The 19,908-nt window shown below is 41.5% G+C and overlaps 1 protein-coding gene and 1 pseudogene across 2 annotated transcripts; one reads left to right on the top strand and one right to left on the bottom strand.

Annotated features, from left to right (window-relative positions):
• Nucleotides 1–9,417: 9,417 nt before the first annotated feature.
• LOC147633511 (translocase of chloroplast 101, chloroplastic pseudogene) lies at nucleotides 9,418–14,794 on the bottom strand (annotated as a pseudogene). The gene is made up of 2 exons (XR_015267133.1): nucleotides 14,411–14,794; nucleotides 9,418–14,307 (listed from the first exon to the last, which is right to left on the bottom strand). The product of XR_015267133.1 is annotated as a translocase of chloroplast 101, chloroplastic pseudogene (transcript).
• A 2,934-nt stretch (nucleotides 14,795–17,728) lies between these two features.
• LOC147633510 (uncharacterized) lies at nucleotides 17,729–19,446 on the top strand. The gene is made up of 3 exons (XM_086805860.1): nucleotides 17,729–18,934; nucleotides 19,022–19,053; nucleotides 19,420–19,446. Exon 1 carries the CDS (start codon nucleotides 17,921–17,923, stop codon nucleotides 18,929–18,931), a length of 1,011 nt encoding a protein of 336 aa, XP_086661986.1. The 5' UTR covers nucleotides 17,729–17,920; the 3' UTR covers nucleotides 18,932–18,934; nucleotides 19,022–19,053; nucleotides 19,420–19,446.
• Nucleotides 19,447–19,908: the final 462 nt, after the last annotated feature.

The following is a 19,908-nucleotide window of genomic DNA, read 5'->3' as shown; positions in this document are numbered from 1 at the left end:
GCCAACTACCCCAAGCTAGCAACATCTTTTCCTCAAGGTTATCAAGAAAATCAGGGTTGTGGAACCCCCATCCACCAAGGTGCAAGAGGTGGTGGGCATGGCAAAGGTCGCAGAGAGATTGTCCGTGTAGCCTGTGCTATAAATTAAGAACCAACTTGGAGATGGTTGAAGAAGAGCGTGCCACCATCTATGCGGCGGTAGAACATCAAGGTCCAAATCAACAATTTGGTGTTATTTAAACCCTAGCCACTCATCATGGTAAGCCATTCCAGCTTTTGATTGATTGTGGCAGTACCCATTCATTTCTTTCTCCTAGGTGCTTACAAAAATTAAACCTTGGTAAAAAACCAGCCTAGGAAAATCTTGTTGTAGAGCAAGCTAGTGGGGGAAGGAAATAGTATATCTCACCATTCTGTAGGAAACATTAACTTTGAATTGGGTAGTGAACACTCATGGCCATTTTAGGGTCTTACCATTAGGTATTTATGATGGGATCCTTGGGATGGAATGGTTAACCACAAACAATGCTAGTATTCACTATAACTAGGGGAGTATCACTTTTAAAAATAAGCACGGCCAAATAGTATTAGTTCATGGGAAAGACATTGGAGTTATACCTCTTGATGGTATGGGACATCAAGGTAGAGGTATGATGTATTTCATTATTAATCATGTGTGCATCCCTGTGGTTGGGTGGTTGAGTTTATGCCTGATTTATGTATGTTTATGCATAACAATTATCTAGAGAGATCTTAGGGTTTTAACATACGTGCTCCCTTTTGAGAAGATGTTTTGCCTTGAATACCTTAGACTTAGGTTTACCTCAATAGCATGTAGCTATAGTGTGAAATGGTAGATGAGTAGATATGAACCTCTACACAAGAGAGCATAACATAGCCTTGGCCTCATAAGCCCAAGCCTCCAAGCCCCAATTATATAGGAGGGCCCTCAAGTGACTCTTGACTCTCCATGAATTCTCTGACATCTTTCCTGACGAGCTTACAAGGCTACCTCCTCCTCCTCAAGAAGTTGATCATGACATCGAGTTAATCCCTGGTGCTCAACCTATCTCAAAAACACCCTATAAGATGTCTCTCCCTGAAGCCATTGAACTCAAAGAGAAACTTTCCCAACTTATTGAGCAAGGATTTGTATGCCTTAGCAACTCTCCTTGGGGAGCACCCGTTCTTTTCCAAAAGAAGAAGGACAGCACTCTTCGTCTCTACATAGATTATTAGGGGCTAAATCAAGTCACTGTCAAGAATAAGTATCCTATCCCTCGCATCGATGAGCTTCTTGACACTCTTCATGGGGCCAAGGTTTTCTCAAAGATAGATTTGAGGTCTGGTTAACCAGACCAGAGTCAAGGAAGCAAATATACCCAAGACAGCTTTCAATACCCATTATGGCTACTATGAGTTTACTATAATGTCATTCGGGTTAACCAATTCTCCTGTAACTTTCAACCGCCTAATGTAAGATATATTTTGTCCCTACTTGGATGAATTTGTGCTTGTCTTCTTTGATGACATCTTAGTCTACTCCAAGTCGGTGGGAAGAGCATAAGGAGCATGTGCACAGAGTTTTGCAATTGCTGCATAGACATAAACTCTATGCAAAGAAGAGTAAATGTACCTTCTTTACTCATCAGATTGAGTATCTTAGATTCATTGTCTCCCAAGATGGTATCTCAGTAGATCCCGCCAAGGTCAAAGATATATTAGAATGGCCACTCCCTGATTTAGTCCACAAAGTTCATGGATTTTTGGGAATCACAAGATTGTATAGGATTTTCATCAAAGATTATGCCATGGTACTTGCACCCTTGATGGATATTCTTAAGAAGGATTGCAAAATAGTGTGGTTGCCAATCCATCAAGTCAGCTTTGATCAGCTCAAAGCCATCATTACCTTAGCACCAGTCTTGAAACTTCTTGATTTCACAGGGAATTTGAGGTGGTGATGCTAGTAGTCTAGCACTTGGTGGTGTCTTAGGCCAAGAAGGAAGATCGATGGCTTATACTTCTCACAAGTTGAAACAATATGAAGCCAATTATGCCACCCATGATTTGGAACTATTAGCTGTTGTTCATTGCCTTAAGTTATGGAGACATTATCTCTTGGGGTGCAAATTCCAGCTTGTAATAACTGACCACAAGAGTCTGAAGTGGATCTTCACCTAGCGTACCCTCAACATGAGGCAGAGAAGATGGATTGAAATCCTACAAGAATATGACTTTGACACATCAAATCCCGCACTGGGAAGGATAATGTTGTAGCTGATGCACTCAGCCGTAAATCTTTCTTGAGTGTAATTTTTATGCTAAATGATCCCATTCTGGTCAAGGTGAAGGAAGTATCATTTCATGATCCTAATTACCAAAGGATGGTGAACCTAGTCAAAGAAGGATGAATCTCAGAAAAGGATGAACCTAGTCAAAGAAGGATGAATCTCAGAAAAGGAGAAAAATCTAGTCAAGGGTTAATCCACCCATGATGGGTGCCTCTACTTTAATCACAGGCTATGTATTCCTAAGGATCCTTCCCTAAAGAAGTTAATCCTCCATGAAGCTCATGATAGCCCTGCTGCTCATCAGAGGGTACCCAAGCTATGCAAAAATCTTGAATGTTGTAAGGAGGAGCTATAATTAGGCGGGCTTGAAAATGATGTCCTTCCGTACTTGAAACAATGTCTCTCATGTCAAAGGATTAAAGCTGAAAGAGTCAAGATGCATGGAAAGCTTCAACCTTTAGATATCCCCCAATGAAGTGGGTATGGATTTTGTCACAAGTCTCCCCACTGTTCAAGGAGGATGTTCAAGGAGGATATGATTCCATTTTAGTGGTGGTGAACTTGCTATCCAAAGTAGCTCATCTTATACTAGCAAAGAAAACCTTCAAAGCTTCTGATGTTGCCCGATTATTCATCAAGGAGGTCTTCACGCTTCATGGTCTACCAAAGAGGATAGTCAGTTTGACCGAGATTCTAACTTCACTTCAAAGTTCTGGAAATCCTTATTTCATGCCTTGGATACTCAACTTTGCTTTAGTATAGCTTATCATCCAGAGACCGATGGCTAGACTGAGAGGGTCAACCAAGTAATAGAAGACATTCTCATAGCATATTGTGAACGGGAGGAAAGAAGATAGATTCAATACCTTCCTCTGGTAGAATTCACTTAAAATACATCTTATCATCAGAGTATAGGAATCCATTTAAAGCACTCTATGGGCAAGAATGCTTATCTCCTCTAAATTTCTATGATCCAACCTTAAGAGTTGAGGCATCTAGAAAAATGCTCGAGGAGATGGAGGAACAGACCAAGGCTATCCAGAAAGATATTGAAGCTACTCAAGATCGGCAAAAGCATTATGCCGACACAAGGAGGTCTGAAAGGATCTCCAAGGAAGGAGACAAAGTTATTCTACGAGTGTGACCCAAGTGTAGCTCTCTGTCACTTGGGAAATATAAGAAGTTGAGCCCAAGTTACTGTAGACCCTATACAGTCATCAAATGTCTAGGGAGAAGTGCCTATAAGAAGCTACAACTCCCAGCCCATAATATTAAGATCCATAATGTATTTCATGTAAGTTTGTTAAAGCCTTAGGTACCCAGTCTCGATCATATTCTTGATGGTGAGCAAGTTGTAACCCCAACTCAAGGAGTCCTTGAGTTGTAGCCTAGTAGAATCATAGATTCTAGAGAAAGGTAACTCTGTAATACAACTCTTATAGAACATCTAGTACAATGGAAAGATTATCCTAAAGAGGATGCAACTTGGAAAGATGAAGCTACACTCTTAAAAGATTACCCCAAATTCATGATGAGATGAGGATATCTCTATTTTTTTAAGGGGGGAAGGATTTAACATGCCCATCTTCAATAATAATATATGTCCATTTGATAGATGAATTTATGGTCTTTTTATGATGTAAAAATCATCAATTTTAATAATCGATCTATTTCCACTTGGAATCTTAAAATTTTGAGTCCAAATTTGGAATCTACGCATGATTTTATCCTAATATAGGATTTTACCGCACTCAAAACAGACACCGAATCAAGCCTCTACGTAAACTTTTAGTTATTTTCAATTAAAATACGGTAAACTTTAGACCTTAATAAATGCATGATCGGGTGTCTGATTGATGAATGGTCTACTACGACTAGGGAAACACTTTGGACAATTTTACAAAAAAAGAAATTTCGCAGCTATCGGGAGCATCCGCACGCATATTGGGGACGGTGCCCCAAAATTAGGGGTCCTCGTCCCAAAAAGATGTCGTTCACATACTCGAGCACCCGTACAACGGCCACATAAGGACCAAAGGCCAACCGCACTAGTGTATGGTTCCCACACTGGCCACCATCACAAGGGACACCCATGCGGCCACTGACCCAGAAGGTACATGCGTACCTCATCTTTTGCACGCGTACATGCACCATCTCTTTCCCTAGACTCATGCAGCCATAGACGAGTGTACTTTCATCGTACACTCTCCTTTGTACCCCGCTTTGCTCTCCCTTTCCCTGTACCCGTACCCGTACACCGGCCCTTATATAAACCGCCCAGCATCCCCATGGTCGATATCTCGACACCCTGTGCTGCCTATACTCGACATTTTGTGTAGAGACTGTATCTGACAATCTTTACCCGACACTCTGTGCGGGACTGTATTCGATAGCCCTCTGCAGTCCCTCTCCCAAAGCAAGCCCTCTTTAGCCCATCTCCAAGTAAGCTCTACATAATTTCTTTCATCATCTCACCCTTGTCTTGAAGAGGGAGAGCTCAAAAGTATTCTATTACAAGTAAATTAAATGTGTATTATATTGAAATATATGATGTACAAGTGATAAAGGGTGCGAGAAAGAGGTCATGGAGGTGTGAACACACCCAAATAAAGTGGGCATGTGGGTGAAAAAGGGATCTAGGGTTGGCCCAACCCTAGCCCTTGGTGAACCCTATATAAAGGGCAGGAGGCCTCACTTTTTGTAACACAACACAACATAACCAACACATGAAGGTGAAGGTTAAGCCAACTTTGGAGTGGCTGAAATAGAAGGTAATATAGACGCTTTCTATACATCTTGTGTTCTTGCTCTCTCTCATATATGTTGCTCTATCTTGCCATTAACTATTGCTTCCGTTGTGCATACTCCCCATAATTTTGACATGGTATCAGAGCCTTGCAAAGGCTAAGTTCTCCTTCAATACTTTTTTCTTTTTCTCTCACTATCATAAGCCATTCACATCCTGGTAGGAGAAGGTGAGAAGCAAAAAGACTTCAATAAAGAAGGCTACAAAAGAGCTTCATCAAAGACGAGATTATGTCATCATCAACAAGCTCTTGAAGCTTGGAAGAAGAAGAAGAAGAAGAGGAAAAGGAAAAAGAATTAAAAAAAACGCAAGCAAATTGGTAATTTTCTGGTTTTTTTCTTCAAAAAAATTCCGTTGAATCTTTCTTCTTCAAAGATTTCGAAAGTGCATGGGAGCTTCGTGATCAGTCGAAGGCAAGGAAGGTTATTTGGGTTGTCTTCTTTCCTCCTATCAAATTAGGAGCAACGTCATCAAGGCAGCATCATCAGTAGGCGAATTTTAAAAAAAACGCAGCCCAGCAGTTCCGTCAACGTTTTTTCTGACGCATTCCGTCCGCCTGCGTTTTCCATCGACAACGATTTCTCTTTGAAGCGCTAGAGCTGTGAAAAAGAGGTAGGTGAGAGAGCTTTTGAAGCTTGTAAGTTCATTCTCTTTGTTGTGGAAGGAGGCGAGAAGCTGGTCGTCATCCAAAAACACAGCACGTTCATTCCGCCGTCCGATTCCGTCTGCCGACGTCCGTCTGTCCGTCCATTACCGCCGTCGTCGGCAAGCTATCTTGTTGGCCGTCCCTTGAAAAAAAAAAACCACCCTATGAATCATGTCCAAGGAGATTGGAGCCTCAATTGAGAAGTTTGATGGCGAGGGTTTTCATACTTGGAAAGTTCAAGTAAGATATATCCTAAGGGTCAAAGCAGAGGGTTTTCATACTTGGAAAGTTCAAGTAAGATATATGCTAAGGGTCAAAGCAAAGCGTGGATCTACATCTACATCGAAAACTCAAGCCTTTGTGATGAAACATGGTACTTCCAAATCTAACTTAAAATGTATCTTTTGCAAGAAGATGGTTTCATCAAAGCAAAGAAGAAACAAGAGTGGTGCACGAAGCCACTATGGAAGAGATGGTACCAAAGATGTTGCTAAGGTTGAGAGGAATTATGTAAATTCCTCAAATGTTCCATATAAGCAACTATTCTAGTTGAGGAGTGAAGCATGTTTGTTAGAATTGGGAGTGAACCACATTTCTCTATAACTCATCACTTTTGTAAAAGCCTAATTTATAAAGGCTACCTACCTTGTCATCTATCCTATGGTTGGGAGGGGGTCATTTTGTTCTTGTATGTCCAATGCTCACCTTGCTCCATGTTTAGCATTGTCCCATGGTGGCATTGCCAGGGGGTGTTGAAATATATGATGTACAAGTGATAAAGGGTGAGAGAAAGAGGTCATGGAGGTGTGAACACACCCAAATAAAGTGGGCATGTGGGTGGAAAAGGGATCTAGGATTAGCCCAACCCTATCCCTTGGTGAACCCTATATAAAGGGCAGGAGGCCTCACTTTTTGTAACACAACACAAAATAACCAACACATGAAGATGAAGGTTAAGCCAACTTTGGAGTGGCTGAAATAGAAGGTAATATAGAAGCTTTCTATACATCTTGTGTTCTTGCTCTCTCTCATATATGTTACTCTATCTTGCCATTAACTATTGCTTCCGTTGTGCATACTCCCCATAATTTTGACATATTATACAAATGACTAGCTTTCACATCAGGCAAGATATTACTTAAAAATAGTCCATTGGCACTAGTTCTTGTCCTAAGCAACTATGTATGAGAAAGAGTTCTATGAATGGGTGCTAGGAGTGAGTGTTCTGGGGATTGAGCACTAGGAATTTAGGAAGTGGTGGAGCTTGGACACTCATCTAGATCAAGAAGCTCAAAAGATAGAGTTCTTTGTAACAATACGAGGTGGTAAAGCGCCTAACTAGTATGCATAGTATGGTCTAGACCACTTCTAGACATTTGATGAGCTCAGGATTCCTTTAAGTAGGTAGCAGATATTCAAGAAGAACTGAAGGCCACCCTAGCCAAGATTACCAAAGGACACGTAGGAAAGAATGGATTCACATTGAGATTGGACGTTTGGTGCACGACGTGTAAGAACCAAGATCACACTACTAAGGAGGCAGGTCCCTTCTACTTTAGCTATATGATGCCATCTACAACAAAACCAATCATACTATTGATAAATGTTGCTACAACACAAGAAATAAGAATCCTAGAATAGCAAAGAGGCATCAACGTCACCTAACAGCCATCACCATCAATTAGGTAGCCACACTATACCTCAGAATAATTATCCATATAAAAGAGAAGTTGGTGGAAGGTTTGGTCAAAGAGGAGCAAGAATGACCTACTACTATTGCAATACACCTAGTCACACATGGACAACAAACTTTCTAGTGAAAGAGGAGCAAGAATAACCTACTACTACCACAACACACCTAGTCACACACGAACAACAAACTTTCTGGTCTAAAAAAGACACCAGCAAATAAGAGTTGCAAGGAACACGAAAGCAAAGAAATGCAACTCCAAGAGGGCCCGATCCAACTATGAATATGATGAAAGAGCATGACACACCTGAGAGATTGCAGGAAAATCTCTCAGGTGTGTTAGCAGGCAAACAAGGTCACCAAGGACCAATAAGGAATTGGCATATAAGAGATCTAATCTCAAAGACCAGTTGAAGTGGGAATAATGGGTTGGGACATAAAAGGGTGAACAAGTCACCAAGCTTGTAAAGAATGCACCAAGAAATTAAAGTTAGAATGCTCCTACCCAATCATGCCACCTTTGTGAAGACATACAGTGTGGTCTAACCCTTCAAGATCTACTCCTCAACTTCATGCTCTCATGCTTCACCTTTCAAACCTTTGCATGAAAAAAATGACCTTTCTAAAAGAATGTTGAATCTAATTCAACCTCCTCTTGAATTGTATATGTCAACTTTACTCTTTTAAAATCGAAGGCCAAGAAGGCCTTGTTTGATATACTTTTTGGTCAATGGAGTATCAAACAAGCTTCCACAACTTGTTTAATCTGTTTTGCTTAAATCTCTTATTTGGAATATTTCGTGTGGCATTCTATGTCGAAGAAGCAAGTGGTGTTAATATAGAGAGGTTACTATCAAACTTATGTATATCAGTCAGACTATACGCTTGGGGAGGATTTTTTGGGAGACAATCCCAAATGTCTAGCTGGTGTTGGTGACATCGCTATTGGGAGGCATTTTTCGTCAGGAATGAAAAATCCAACATACACAAATATTCATGAGCATATGCAAAGGTGTAAAGTGCAGGGTCAAGAGTATGCTAAGAAGGGGAGGTCCATGTTTTGGACAATAGATTTTGTGTTTTTAGACCTCTATCTCTAGGCCTCCTTTGGACACAGTCACAGAGGACCATGTGCAATGTGGAGTTTCTTTGGCTACATCAACACTCTTTGATTTAGGTTGGTCGTTGATTATGGCATTCATGGAAGGTATTCCCTGAACATTCTCCCTACTTACTTTGAATTTTTTAATTCACAACTGGTTGTAATGCAAATGATCATTTTTGCATTGGGTTGTAGGGGAGACTATTGGATGGGTAGATCGGTACTACCGTATATATCAGATCTAGAGATCTAGCAGTGGATTGTTGTCATGCGTCACTCCTCATATGGTCACTATGGGAGTGATGGCTTCCGGATAGAGATAGTATTGCCCAATGTTGCTTGCAACTCTATGCTAAATGCTAGAATGATAAGCTAAATGCTAGAATGAGGCATTGTCTTTGGTTTGACCGTTTGTCCTTCTTGATTTGCAATATGCTTCCTCTATGCTCTTTGTGGTTCATAGATGAGGGGTGGTGCCTCCTTTGTTTTGCTTGGAGCGTTTGGTACTCTTTGAGGCTCTACATATGCTAGGAATCTCTAAGGGAACAACAAAGCCCATTTCTAAATTGGCCTAATTAGCCCTCTTTTTGGGATCCTATTTGCCATGCCCCGCTTGTTTTTTTTGGTTCGCTCGAAAAAAGTCGCTCGGAGGACGGTAACACCCTTAACCAATTTAAGTCATAAAGACTTGACCTTGTCAAGTTATGTCAAGCTATGCCCATCTTTTTAGTCATCATCATTCCTAAGAGATGTCATGCTCACCATATACTTACAACATATATAACGTTTGCTTACACTTTGAATGAATTGAATTTTGTCAACACTCAGATTAAATGATAATGTTTCATACCACCATGACATTTTCTTTTCTCACCTTGCAGAAACAAAACAACAATATATTAGCAAGACAAACGTGATTTCGTGGAGCATAAATTAGATTTCCTTTGTTTCAGGTTTTAATCAAAACTTGGAATATCAATGAAGCCTTCCTTTTCTAAATGCAGGCCAGGAGGGGTAAGACCAGTTGTGTAGAATGCCAAACCAACAGCAACATTTGGGAGCCAACTATTAGTGATGCCACTAGAGTACTGGATGCTTTCAGTAGTTCTACTAAATAAAAACCCATTCAGCCCTCCACAGTAAGTCAAGTCCTGAGGAAAAAGAATACTGAAATTCTATGCAGTAACATCTAAATAGCAAAGTCATACCTGCAAGCCAAATTTAACTGCTTACTTGGACTTCACCTCCCTTGCTACAAAAACAATACCTGGAGATACTGAGATTAGCTTGCTCACCAGCCTTGCAACTGCATCACCTTCAGCAATCGTCCATAGGAGAAAATTTATCTAAGAGCTTGTATTTACTGCATGGGTTGACTAGATCTCAAGATCCTGTTATTGATGAATGTACGTAGCAAAGGTATCAGGCCTATCAAAGCCATCTGCAACTGCTCAGAGCTATTTGCTTTAATGCTTATCTGGCCAGCTCCCCTGTTGTTCAAATTAGCCCGACCAATAACCATGGTCCGGCCTAACTGGAATTGTAATTGCAAATTGCCACCAATTGCGAGATCACCATGCCAATTCATGATGGAAAGCCCAAGAGTGGAAAATGAGTGGCCAATGGGGTAATCCTCGTCTCTAAGGGAGGCCTCCAAGCTTCCCCCATATGCAACATCTCCCCGTCCAGTCAAGGCCCCACCATTCATAACTAACTTAAACCTCTTTCCAACTAACAACCGGTCTTCCAACTTCATACCAGCAGCAATGGTATCACCTAACATTGTGACTGCAAGACCACAAGTGGTTTTATTTCGCTTAAAATTGCTGAACCTAGTCTCACTGCGCAGAGTATAGGCCAGGTCTTTCCCAATAGTTTGGATGTCGAGCCCTGTTAGGGTAACCTTGCCATCTCCATTCTTAAAAGATGCAGCACACTCCATTTGCATATTGGCCTCTTTCTTGTCCTTGGTAATCTGACCTGAGACTGAAGCTGGTATCGTCTTAGAAATTATGAACATCTTCTCCACATTGAGACCATCGTAGCCACTATCGTGATCCCAACCATGTGTTTCTAGGACAGGCCGAACAAGCCACTGATTAGCTGTATCAAGAAAACGATACCTGTGGGTGGGGTTGTCAGAATCAAAAGAAGGTGGCAGTGCCATGTCGGGCATTGGAACCCGCACTGCAGCTGAGGCATTCTCCTCCTCAAGATGATCCTCTATGTACTCTGATACTTCCTTTGGAAGTGCAGCCAACCTTCTCTTCATCTCCTTTTTCCTTGCACGTTCATCCCTCAGCTGCTTCTTCATGAAAAGCTTCTCTCTGTAATCCAACTCTTCATGATAAATTCTCCTCTGTTCCTTATCTAGCAGCATAAGTTCATCTTTAGTCAGGCGCCTGAAAGGAGGCAGGTCATCATATTCTTCTTCACCATCTGAATCTGCTTCTTCTTCTGAATCAGATACCTCCTCATCATCCATCTGCTCATCTGGTAGCTTCAATTGAGCTCGTGATTGAAGCAATGACGAAAGCAAAAAAGGAAGAGGGGGTACCCGTGGGCGTGCCCCAAAAGGCTTCCCTGGACTGCTGTCTTGCAATTTCAGGAGAGAATTGGCTTCAGCCAAGATTTTAGACGCAAAGCAGAGAAGCAGCAACTGTGGTTTCCAAACTTGACCATTAGGTAAAACACGCTGGCCTGCTCTATTTGTCCTGCATGCCACATGATTCTCCACTAAAGACACAGGATTCATAAGCCTCATGTCTCCAGCTGCTTGGCGAATGGTCTGCTGCACCACATGAGAACGTTGAGCCACGAACATCTCATAACTCACAGGCACACCATTAGCACCATCTGGAGGAGCCGAAGACGCCTGAGTGAGCACCACAATAGCGTTGAACCAAACGGCAGCACCAAAGGTCTTAGTGATGGTCCGAAGCAGTGGCAGATCCCCATAGTCTCTGCTCTGCATGTCTAGTCGGTCAAAATAGAGCACAATATCAGGAGGTGACTTCTTAATGAAGCGCTTTACTGATGACATGATCCTCTCATTATGCCGTTGATCTGCAAAAGAAGTCAAAAGGCCAGGAGTATCTATGACCCTCATCTTTATGCCATGGACAGTCCCAATAATTTCCTGCACCTTCTTTGTAGCTGGACTATAAGCATCTGTCCTAGATTTCACTTCATCAAACAATGAGTTGATTGTTGCACTCTTCCCAACACCACTCTTCCCAAGAACCATAATCGTGCACCCAAAACCTAGATCATCTTGCCCTGCTAATTCTTGCTCTTCTGCTAGCACATTTGCCCTCTCAAAACTGAAAGCTCCTGGCCTGCCAGTGCCTTGCCCTCCTCGCAGTTGCTCAGCCAACCCCAACCTGTACAATACCTGTGCAACCACCACATTGTGAGCAGACTGCCCGAGCCTATGTGCCAGGCGCAAAAACTTGACACGAATCATCTGCAGTTTCTCCCGTGCATCTTCACTGCCCTCAGAAAGATCACTCTTTAATCTACTATCTTCACTTGCCATGGAAGATAAAGGCACAGATGTTCCACTGCTGCGCTGTACAACACGAGAAGCATGTTCTAAGGAAGGCATTGAGCGGCCCAGGCCAACAGGCCGCACAGGCAGAGATGGTACTGCACCACCCAAGGACGGTGTATCAGTGGCAGGAGCTTCAGAAGATTTAGAACTTACAAATGCAGCCAGAGGTGAAAAATTCTCAGCCACAGATTCCTCTTCGTCTTCATCGTCATCATTGTCATCATTATCAGCTTCAACATCCCACTCTCCTGTGTCCTTTCCCCCTTCAAGCACATCTTCTTCAGACCCCACTTCCGATATAAGTTTCCCCGTCAGATCCACAGTGTCAAATTTTTCATTTGCAAGACCGAGTTCTGATCCAGCAACAAACTCCTCAGCTGTCTCCGAGTTTTGAACTTCTTTCTCCTGGTTTTGCACATCCTCTCTCTCTTTCTTGTCCACACCTTTTGCAAGGGATTTCTCTTCCAACCCTGGCCCCACCCCAAGGTCAGGCTTTTCACCAAAAATTTGTTCCAGCACTTTTGTGGCTGACTTGAGCTCGTCCTCAGATTCTGGGAGCTCAGTACCTGGTGCTTCTTCTGATTCTACAGATTCAGATGCAGACTGCTCCAAAGTCTCCGGCCTAGCATGGATGCCATCCTTCTCTAAAAGACTTGCTGAAAAAGTTGTAATACCATTGTCTGATTGTTCTAACTTCTCTACATCATTTCTTTTTTCATCTTCTACCTGCAAATCTCGAAGAGTATCCTTGTCCTTCGATTCCATATTATGGGGGAAAGATTTCAGGTTGGGCTCTCCTTCAAAAGTTTCTTGCCCGTTTCCTGCCGTGTCTACAAGTGACTCATTTTGAGTTCCGGTAAGGTCGTCAGTGTCAAACATATGCCCATCAGGGGAGCTGGACTCTAATATCTGTTGCAAGCTTGCAGCATCCATGCTTCTGTTAGCTACTTGTTCTAAATTATCAAGTTGCTGAACATGCAAACCAGTATTTGCATCAGCATCAGCTTCCGCAGGATCTTCTGTCTTTGCCACCTGGTCATAATCAGCATGTGATTTGGCAGGCTCCTGCTCATCTTCTTGGACCTTCAAGCCAGGCTGCTCATGGTTATCTTGATTATGAACCACATTTGGCCGTCCACTAGCCTGAGGTTCCTGTTTGGAATCCAATTTTTCACTCGTGATCTGTATTCCTTCATCACAGTTCACACATCCTTGTCCTACCTCCAAAGTTGAAACCCCCCGCTCTTCCATCTCAGAATTGAATGGAGACTCTGGCAATTTAGACAATGGTGTCAAATTAGAGTCCTCTTGCTCCTCTGACTCATCATCAGCTCCTCTAACACGTAAACCTCGTGCAGAAAATGGCAGCAACTCTCCATCTTCCAACAGGTCCAAGTCAGAGGCCCCTTCATTTGTTTCAGCTTGACTTCCATCCACTTCCACATCGTCCACTCCATCAGTATCCTCATCATCTTCAACTGTAGGCTTTGCAACAGGCATAACTCTAGCAGAGCTACTTCGCTTTAACCTTCCTTGAACCATGGGCAACAGGGCATCAAGAATATTGTGGACAACCTCATCATCCAGAGAGAGGCTCTTAGATTCTGCTATCTCCATCACACGACTTCTAAATTCTTCCTCACTTGTGTTTTCCAGTAATGAAGTGTCCAGTGAAGAAATCCCACTGTTCAGCTTGTTGAGTTGCCTCAGAGCACCTTGCTGAGTATTGCTGGCAGCCTCAGAGAGCAAAAAGGGCTCCATAAAGGACCCAACAGGACTTGCAAAGTCTGCAGTGGAGGCAACAACCATGAGCTCAGGTGCACTGTCATAGGTTTCGGTGCTCACAAGGCTGCCCTCCTCGTCTTCTTCACCTTCATCTTCCTCATCCTCAACCTTATCTTCATCATCAGCATCATCAGAAATGCGTGCACGAATGGGGACAAAGCCCGAAACCAAACAGTTGACATTATTTTCTGTATGCAGGAAATCTCCTTCTGGATCCAGCACATCTTTTCCACCATCATCAGAATGCCACATGGCATCATGCAGCATTTCCTCATCTTTAAGAGGAGCATTACCCTGTTTTGCAACTGAATCAGGTGAAGACAAGTCCCTCGAGGAAGGGTCAGAGGATGTAACCCCTTCCTCTTGCGAAAGGACAACAGAGTGGAGGGCGATATTGTCCATGGCCATGCTTTCTTTCTCAGCTCAAAGTCTCTGAAATGGACATTTTTAAAAAAATTCAGGTCCTTTAGCACAGAAGAGAGAAAAACTTACCAGAATTCTGCAGAGCTCCTCCTCATGCAGTACGTTTGCTTGCCTTGCTACGTCGAAGAAGCCTTCGGGTGCTACTTTTGTCTGCTTCCGTTCTTGCGAAACCTCAACTTATGCTGAAGCGGTGAATAATCGAGACTCTGGTGAATCAAGCTTTGGAAACCCTAGATTCGGCAGAGAAAAGGACAGAAACCTTAGTTTACGCAGGGAAAATCCAGACTACTGCTACAGAGGAACTCCATTTTCTGCAGACAAAACCTAGACTCTGCAGACTGTCGAATTGCAAGGAGGCAAAAAAACCCTTCCCAAACCTTTGCTGGGAGAGCGATAGATTTTGTAAAACTAATTATTTAATAAAGTCTTTTTGACAAATTAACCTAGGCTAGCTACTCTGGTTAACTTACTTCCTCACCACAACCCGCCACGTGCCCTTATCCCCCTTGGCCTTCACTAGGCACACAAACACAAAGAGAGTGAGCAATCATTGGACCAAAATGTCATCAAAAAGTGCTTCTTTGTGGCACCTAGAGAACTCAAGAACGCCCCCCCCCAAGTGTTCGAAAAAAACCCGGGTAAAGTGTAGTTTGCACCTTCAGTTTTCAAATTTTAATTTCTTATTCTACGAATGAAGGTATTCAAAACCTTCAAAAAAAATTTACAAAAGGTTTGATAACTTTTAATAAAAAAAGGAATAATCAAAATACTTTTCAAATTATAAGAGTCAACGGTACTTCACCTTTATTGGTTGAAATAAAAAATTTTTATATATCATATTTTTATATCATATATATATTATAAAAATTAATATAAATAAAAAATAAACGTTATGTAAACGTTTTAAAACGTTTATTTTAATCGTTATAGAATCTAACGTTTATAAAATTAACGTTTATATTTTTAACTATAAATTATGGAGTTATCTTCTTATCGCTCACTCTCATCCACTCACGCATCCTCACCCTCGCGAGCTAGACCGCTTCCTGAGGCGCTGTGGAAACGAAATGATGGTGTCTTTGTGCGACGCAGCGAGACAGACAGAGGTGAGCACTGAGTCGTGTGACTGAATCTGATTATATTAATATATTGTTACAATGTTATATATATATATATATATATATATATATATATTATGTTTCGAACACTGAAACCTCCGAGGCTCCGACGCAGCGAGCGGCGACAGTAACCATATGCTTGATCAGAGCTTCTGTCTGTGTGTGTTTTTTTGTTGTTGATAGGCTCAGTGGCCATGTAATTGGGGTACCCGCTTAAATCCTCTGAAAATTTGTCGTCGTACTCGTGGGGTGTCCCATATACGCTCCGCTTGCCACCAGACGTCGACCCATATCGTGGGCTGCTCTGCGCCGTCGATACTACACTGTCTTCCTCCGCCCTAAGATCACCCGCCGCTATGGCCGTCGGGCTCAGATCGTGGATCGTGACCGCCGCTGCCCCGTCTGGACTCTGAAACAGAGCTAGGTGTGGAAAGCCGCCCACCGGGGCTGGTCTGCCCAACGTAGAGCATTTGCTTCTGCTGGTGGCGTGGGCGGCCCGCCGCGAATGGGCTGGCGGCAGTGGGCTGATGCGGTGTTGAGTCTTGACGCTAAGCTGGGCTCCACCGAGCCCGTTTCAGACATGGATCTGTTCTGCCTTTTGGTCGTTGTCCCGGGCCGTGGGCGGCCTGTAAGACTGTATCCATTTCAACGATTTTGGCTGGCAAGTCTTCTCGATCGCCGTCCACCATCATCCCATTCATAAGCTCATCGAAAAAGGGGCTCTCCCATGGCCGGGCGGCCATCCAGCGGCCGAGCCATGTCCACCCCCAATGTGGCCTATGTGGCTCACAGTCTATAACCATGGGGTTCGTCGGCTTGGGGGGAGCTTTACAGTGCTGCAGAATGTAAATCTTTCATTAGTTTTCATAAACGTTTGCAATTGGCATTGGTGTTGATCACAATATAAACGATAGAACACCCACTTGATGGGGACTCTAGAGAGAGAGAGAGAGAGAGAGAGAGAGAGAATTGATAACAGACGATTGAGAGGGAGAAGGATTCACATCAGTCAAATAACATGCTATTATCTATAGGTTGTGCAGGGTTGATATAGGTTGTGGCTCGGGTACGAAGTTCGAACACTTCACAAAACATTGATTAGCATCAAACTTTGCAGGATTAAGGTCAGGGTAAATTTTGTTTTAGCTTGCCTCTCTCCATCTCTTTTCTGGCTTGCATCTCTTCTCTATGTCTCTCATTCACAACTACTCAACATCTTTTTTCTTTTCATTTTTAGATATGTTGAGGCATACAACTTGACATGACTTGCTATTTCTTGGTAAAACATTAATTTACAAGGAACATATTATCATAATAACACATTTCAAATATTTCAGATGGCTTTTGTGCAATCCACACTACTCGGATTTGGAGGATTTAGTAAAGAAGTTATTGTGGATAAGAAGAAAAAAGGTAAAAGGTCAAGTAAAGAAATTGACGAAGAAATTATTGCTAATGATTTTACTATAAGCAGCGAAAGAGATTGATGAAAAAGAGGCTACGCGTAGAAAAAGAGCTAGGTTATCTCGTGGTGTGAAAATTGGAGAAGTGAATTTCATTGGCTGGAATTTGATAGAGAGAAAGCACGCATGTATTGTAAGGTTTGCATGGAGGATCCTAATTGCAAAAGTGAGTTTGCAACAATAGGTGCACAAAACATGCAGCATAGTGCCCTAAGTACACATGCACGCTCTCGCACACATAGGTTATCATTGATTCGTTCTATGTCAAGAGGAAGTCTTGAAGTAGGATTGAGCAAACAAAATGAAACACATGATGAAGAGATTACTAATCTATTTCGTACTGCCTATTTTCTTGCTAAAAATGATATCCCATTAAACAAGTTTGTGCCAACGTTAGAGTTTCTGCGAGAATGCAAAACTCCCAATGTACCCGAACATATGTACAACAATGATAAGAGTTGTGCAACTTTTGTTCAATATATTGGAAAAGCATTGTCACATAATATAGTAGAACGATTAAAAAATTCTCCTTGTTTTGGGATCATGATAGATGAATCAACAGATATATCTATCGATGAGCACATGATAGTATATGCATCTTATCTAGAGAATCATTGTCCACGTACATCTTTTTTTGGACTTGTAGATGTTATTGGGGATCGTACTGCCGAGGGCTTGTATAATTCTTTAATAACATTGATCTTAGAAAATGGATTGGACTTAAGAAAGTTGGTTGGATTTGGATCTGATGGTGCATCCGTAATGATAGGAAAGAGATCCGGGGTGTCTACTAGATTAAAGGAGTCTTGTCCTTTCATGACATCTATGCATTGTGTGGCTCATTGCACAAATCTTTGTGCATCTAAAAGCATAGAAAAGTTTCCATTTGCAAAAGCTATTGATTCCACAGTTAATGAAGTCGCAACTCTTTTTAGAAAGAGTGTCATCCGCAAAGAGAAATTAAAAGAATTACAAGAAGAATTTGAATGCTCAATAATTCAATTGGATAAAATTCATTCAATTAGATGGTTGAGTAGATCAATGGTTTTAGCAAAGTTTTGTGACTCACTAGAGCCTCTTCTTGAGTTCTTTGAGAGTGAGAATCTCGTAGTCTTTAGCAAATTGTCTTCTCTAGAACTCATTTATGCATTACATTTCTTAGCAGATCTATATCAACATTTGACAAAGTTAAGTAAAATATTTCAAAAGTCATATGTTGATATTACTAGTATTCCTGGCATTGTGAGTGCTGAGATTTGTGCATTGGAAATAGAGTTTGTGTCAGAACCGGATATTGACATGAATGCAAGAAAGGAAGATACAAGGGGTTTTCCTATTATTCCTGATTATGGACCAGAGAAGGGTTTTCTCCATGGTTTACGATCTTCAATAAAAGGTGACCATTTTCGTAGCAAAAAGATATCTCGCTCTTCTGATGGCTCTGATATTGAATTGGTTATTAGCTTTCAAAAAGCATTCACATTAAGTGTTATTAAAGATTTGAAAGAGAGATTTGTGGATAACTCTACCTTGGCTTGTTTTAAAATACTCTCTCCATCTTGCTATCCTCCTGGAAAGCTACTTAAGAATTTTGGAGCTGATGAATTAGACAGGTTGATATCATTTTATGGAGAAAGCAAACTTGCAAATGGTGAGTTAATGGAGAAATTTGTAGATCCAATATCTCTTCGAAGAGAATACCTTACATTCAAGATTCAAGCCACTAATGATTGGAAAGGGTGGAATTTGCGGGACACTTGGTCTTACATAAGTAACAATATCACTCTACAAGAAAAGTATGAAGGGTTGCTAAAGCTAGCGCAAGTTGCATTAGTCCAATGCTCCAGTACTGCAATTTGTGAGCGTGGCTTTAGTATACAGAATATTATCAAATCAAAGTTGAGGAATAGATTGACGACAAAGAGTACAACTTCCTTAATGCGAGTATCCATCGAAGGTCCTCCAATGTCCGAGTTCGACTTTAGCTCAGCAATAGAGCTTTGGAGGCTTGATGCCATTACGACAAGACATGCTTTTACAAATGAAGACTAAAAGGTATTTCTAAAAACTCTAGAGATTAAATACATTATTAATGCCTTCATAGCAAAGTACTAACGTATAATACAATCTTCTTTTCATTAGGAGATGGAGGAGCATGAAGGATTTGGGAGCTTGTGAGAAAAAAAAATTCAACTAGTCTTAGCTGCTTTTAGGACGCAATGCAATATTTGTAGTGCATTTATGCACAAGCATGGATGATATTCTTGTGAAAGCAAAATTCTATTTTCTTTAATGATAAATATCATTTTACTCATGAATTTGGCAATCAACAATTTAGTAAATTCTATTGATGTGACCAATCATTTTGTTGCGAGAGTGTTTTAAAGTCGTTTTTAAGTACATTCTCTTGATACTCGAGTTATTTTGTCGCAAGAGTTTTTTAAAGTGTAAAATTCTGAATAAAACTTATAAAACCTTCAAGAATTTCAGAGAAAAATTTTTACACTTGGCAATATAAGAACTTACTTTTGATTTTTCAGATTAAAGGTATAAAAAGATATAGGATTTTGGTTTTTTTCGAACACTGCCCCCCCCCCCAAAAAAAAAAATTGCAACCCATACCCTCAATTAAGCTTTGTTTGTAAAACAAAGCTCGCACACACCCAGAAGGAAGGTGAAGTGCTCTCTGGTTGCACTCGATTTTGGGAGATCCATCAATTTTGCCACATCCTTCTCTCCATAAGACATTTGGCAAACTTTTGTCCTTACGCCTATTACATGCTTTTTTAACATATTTCAGTAGAGGGCTCGTAGTAAAACCCACCCACTACTAGCCCCCACACCAAGTGCCCACTAAACTTGCCTATTTTGGGAAAAAGTTTATCCATATACATGCTGTAAAATAATTGGAGGGTCTTGCAAAAAATGCCCACTATCATCTTCATGCCTCGAAGCTACGCTTCAATCATCTCCCTTATTAAAGAGCAATAAAACCACAACCAATTCACATAAATGCTTGTAGAAGTAGC

This window comes from Cibotium barometz, chromosome 12, assembly GCF_041138505.1.
Source record: "Cibotium barometz isolate CiBa-2024 chromosome 12, ASM4113850v1, whole genome shotgun sequence".
Lineage (NCBI taxonomy): Eukaryota > Viridiplantae > Streptophyta > Polypodiopsida > Cyatheales > Cibotiaceae > Cibotium > Cibotium barometz.
The sequence above is the reverse complement of the archived record's forward strand: the minus strand, read 5'-3'. Positions and strand labels throughout refer to the sequence as shown.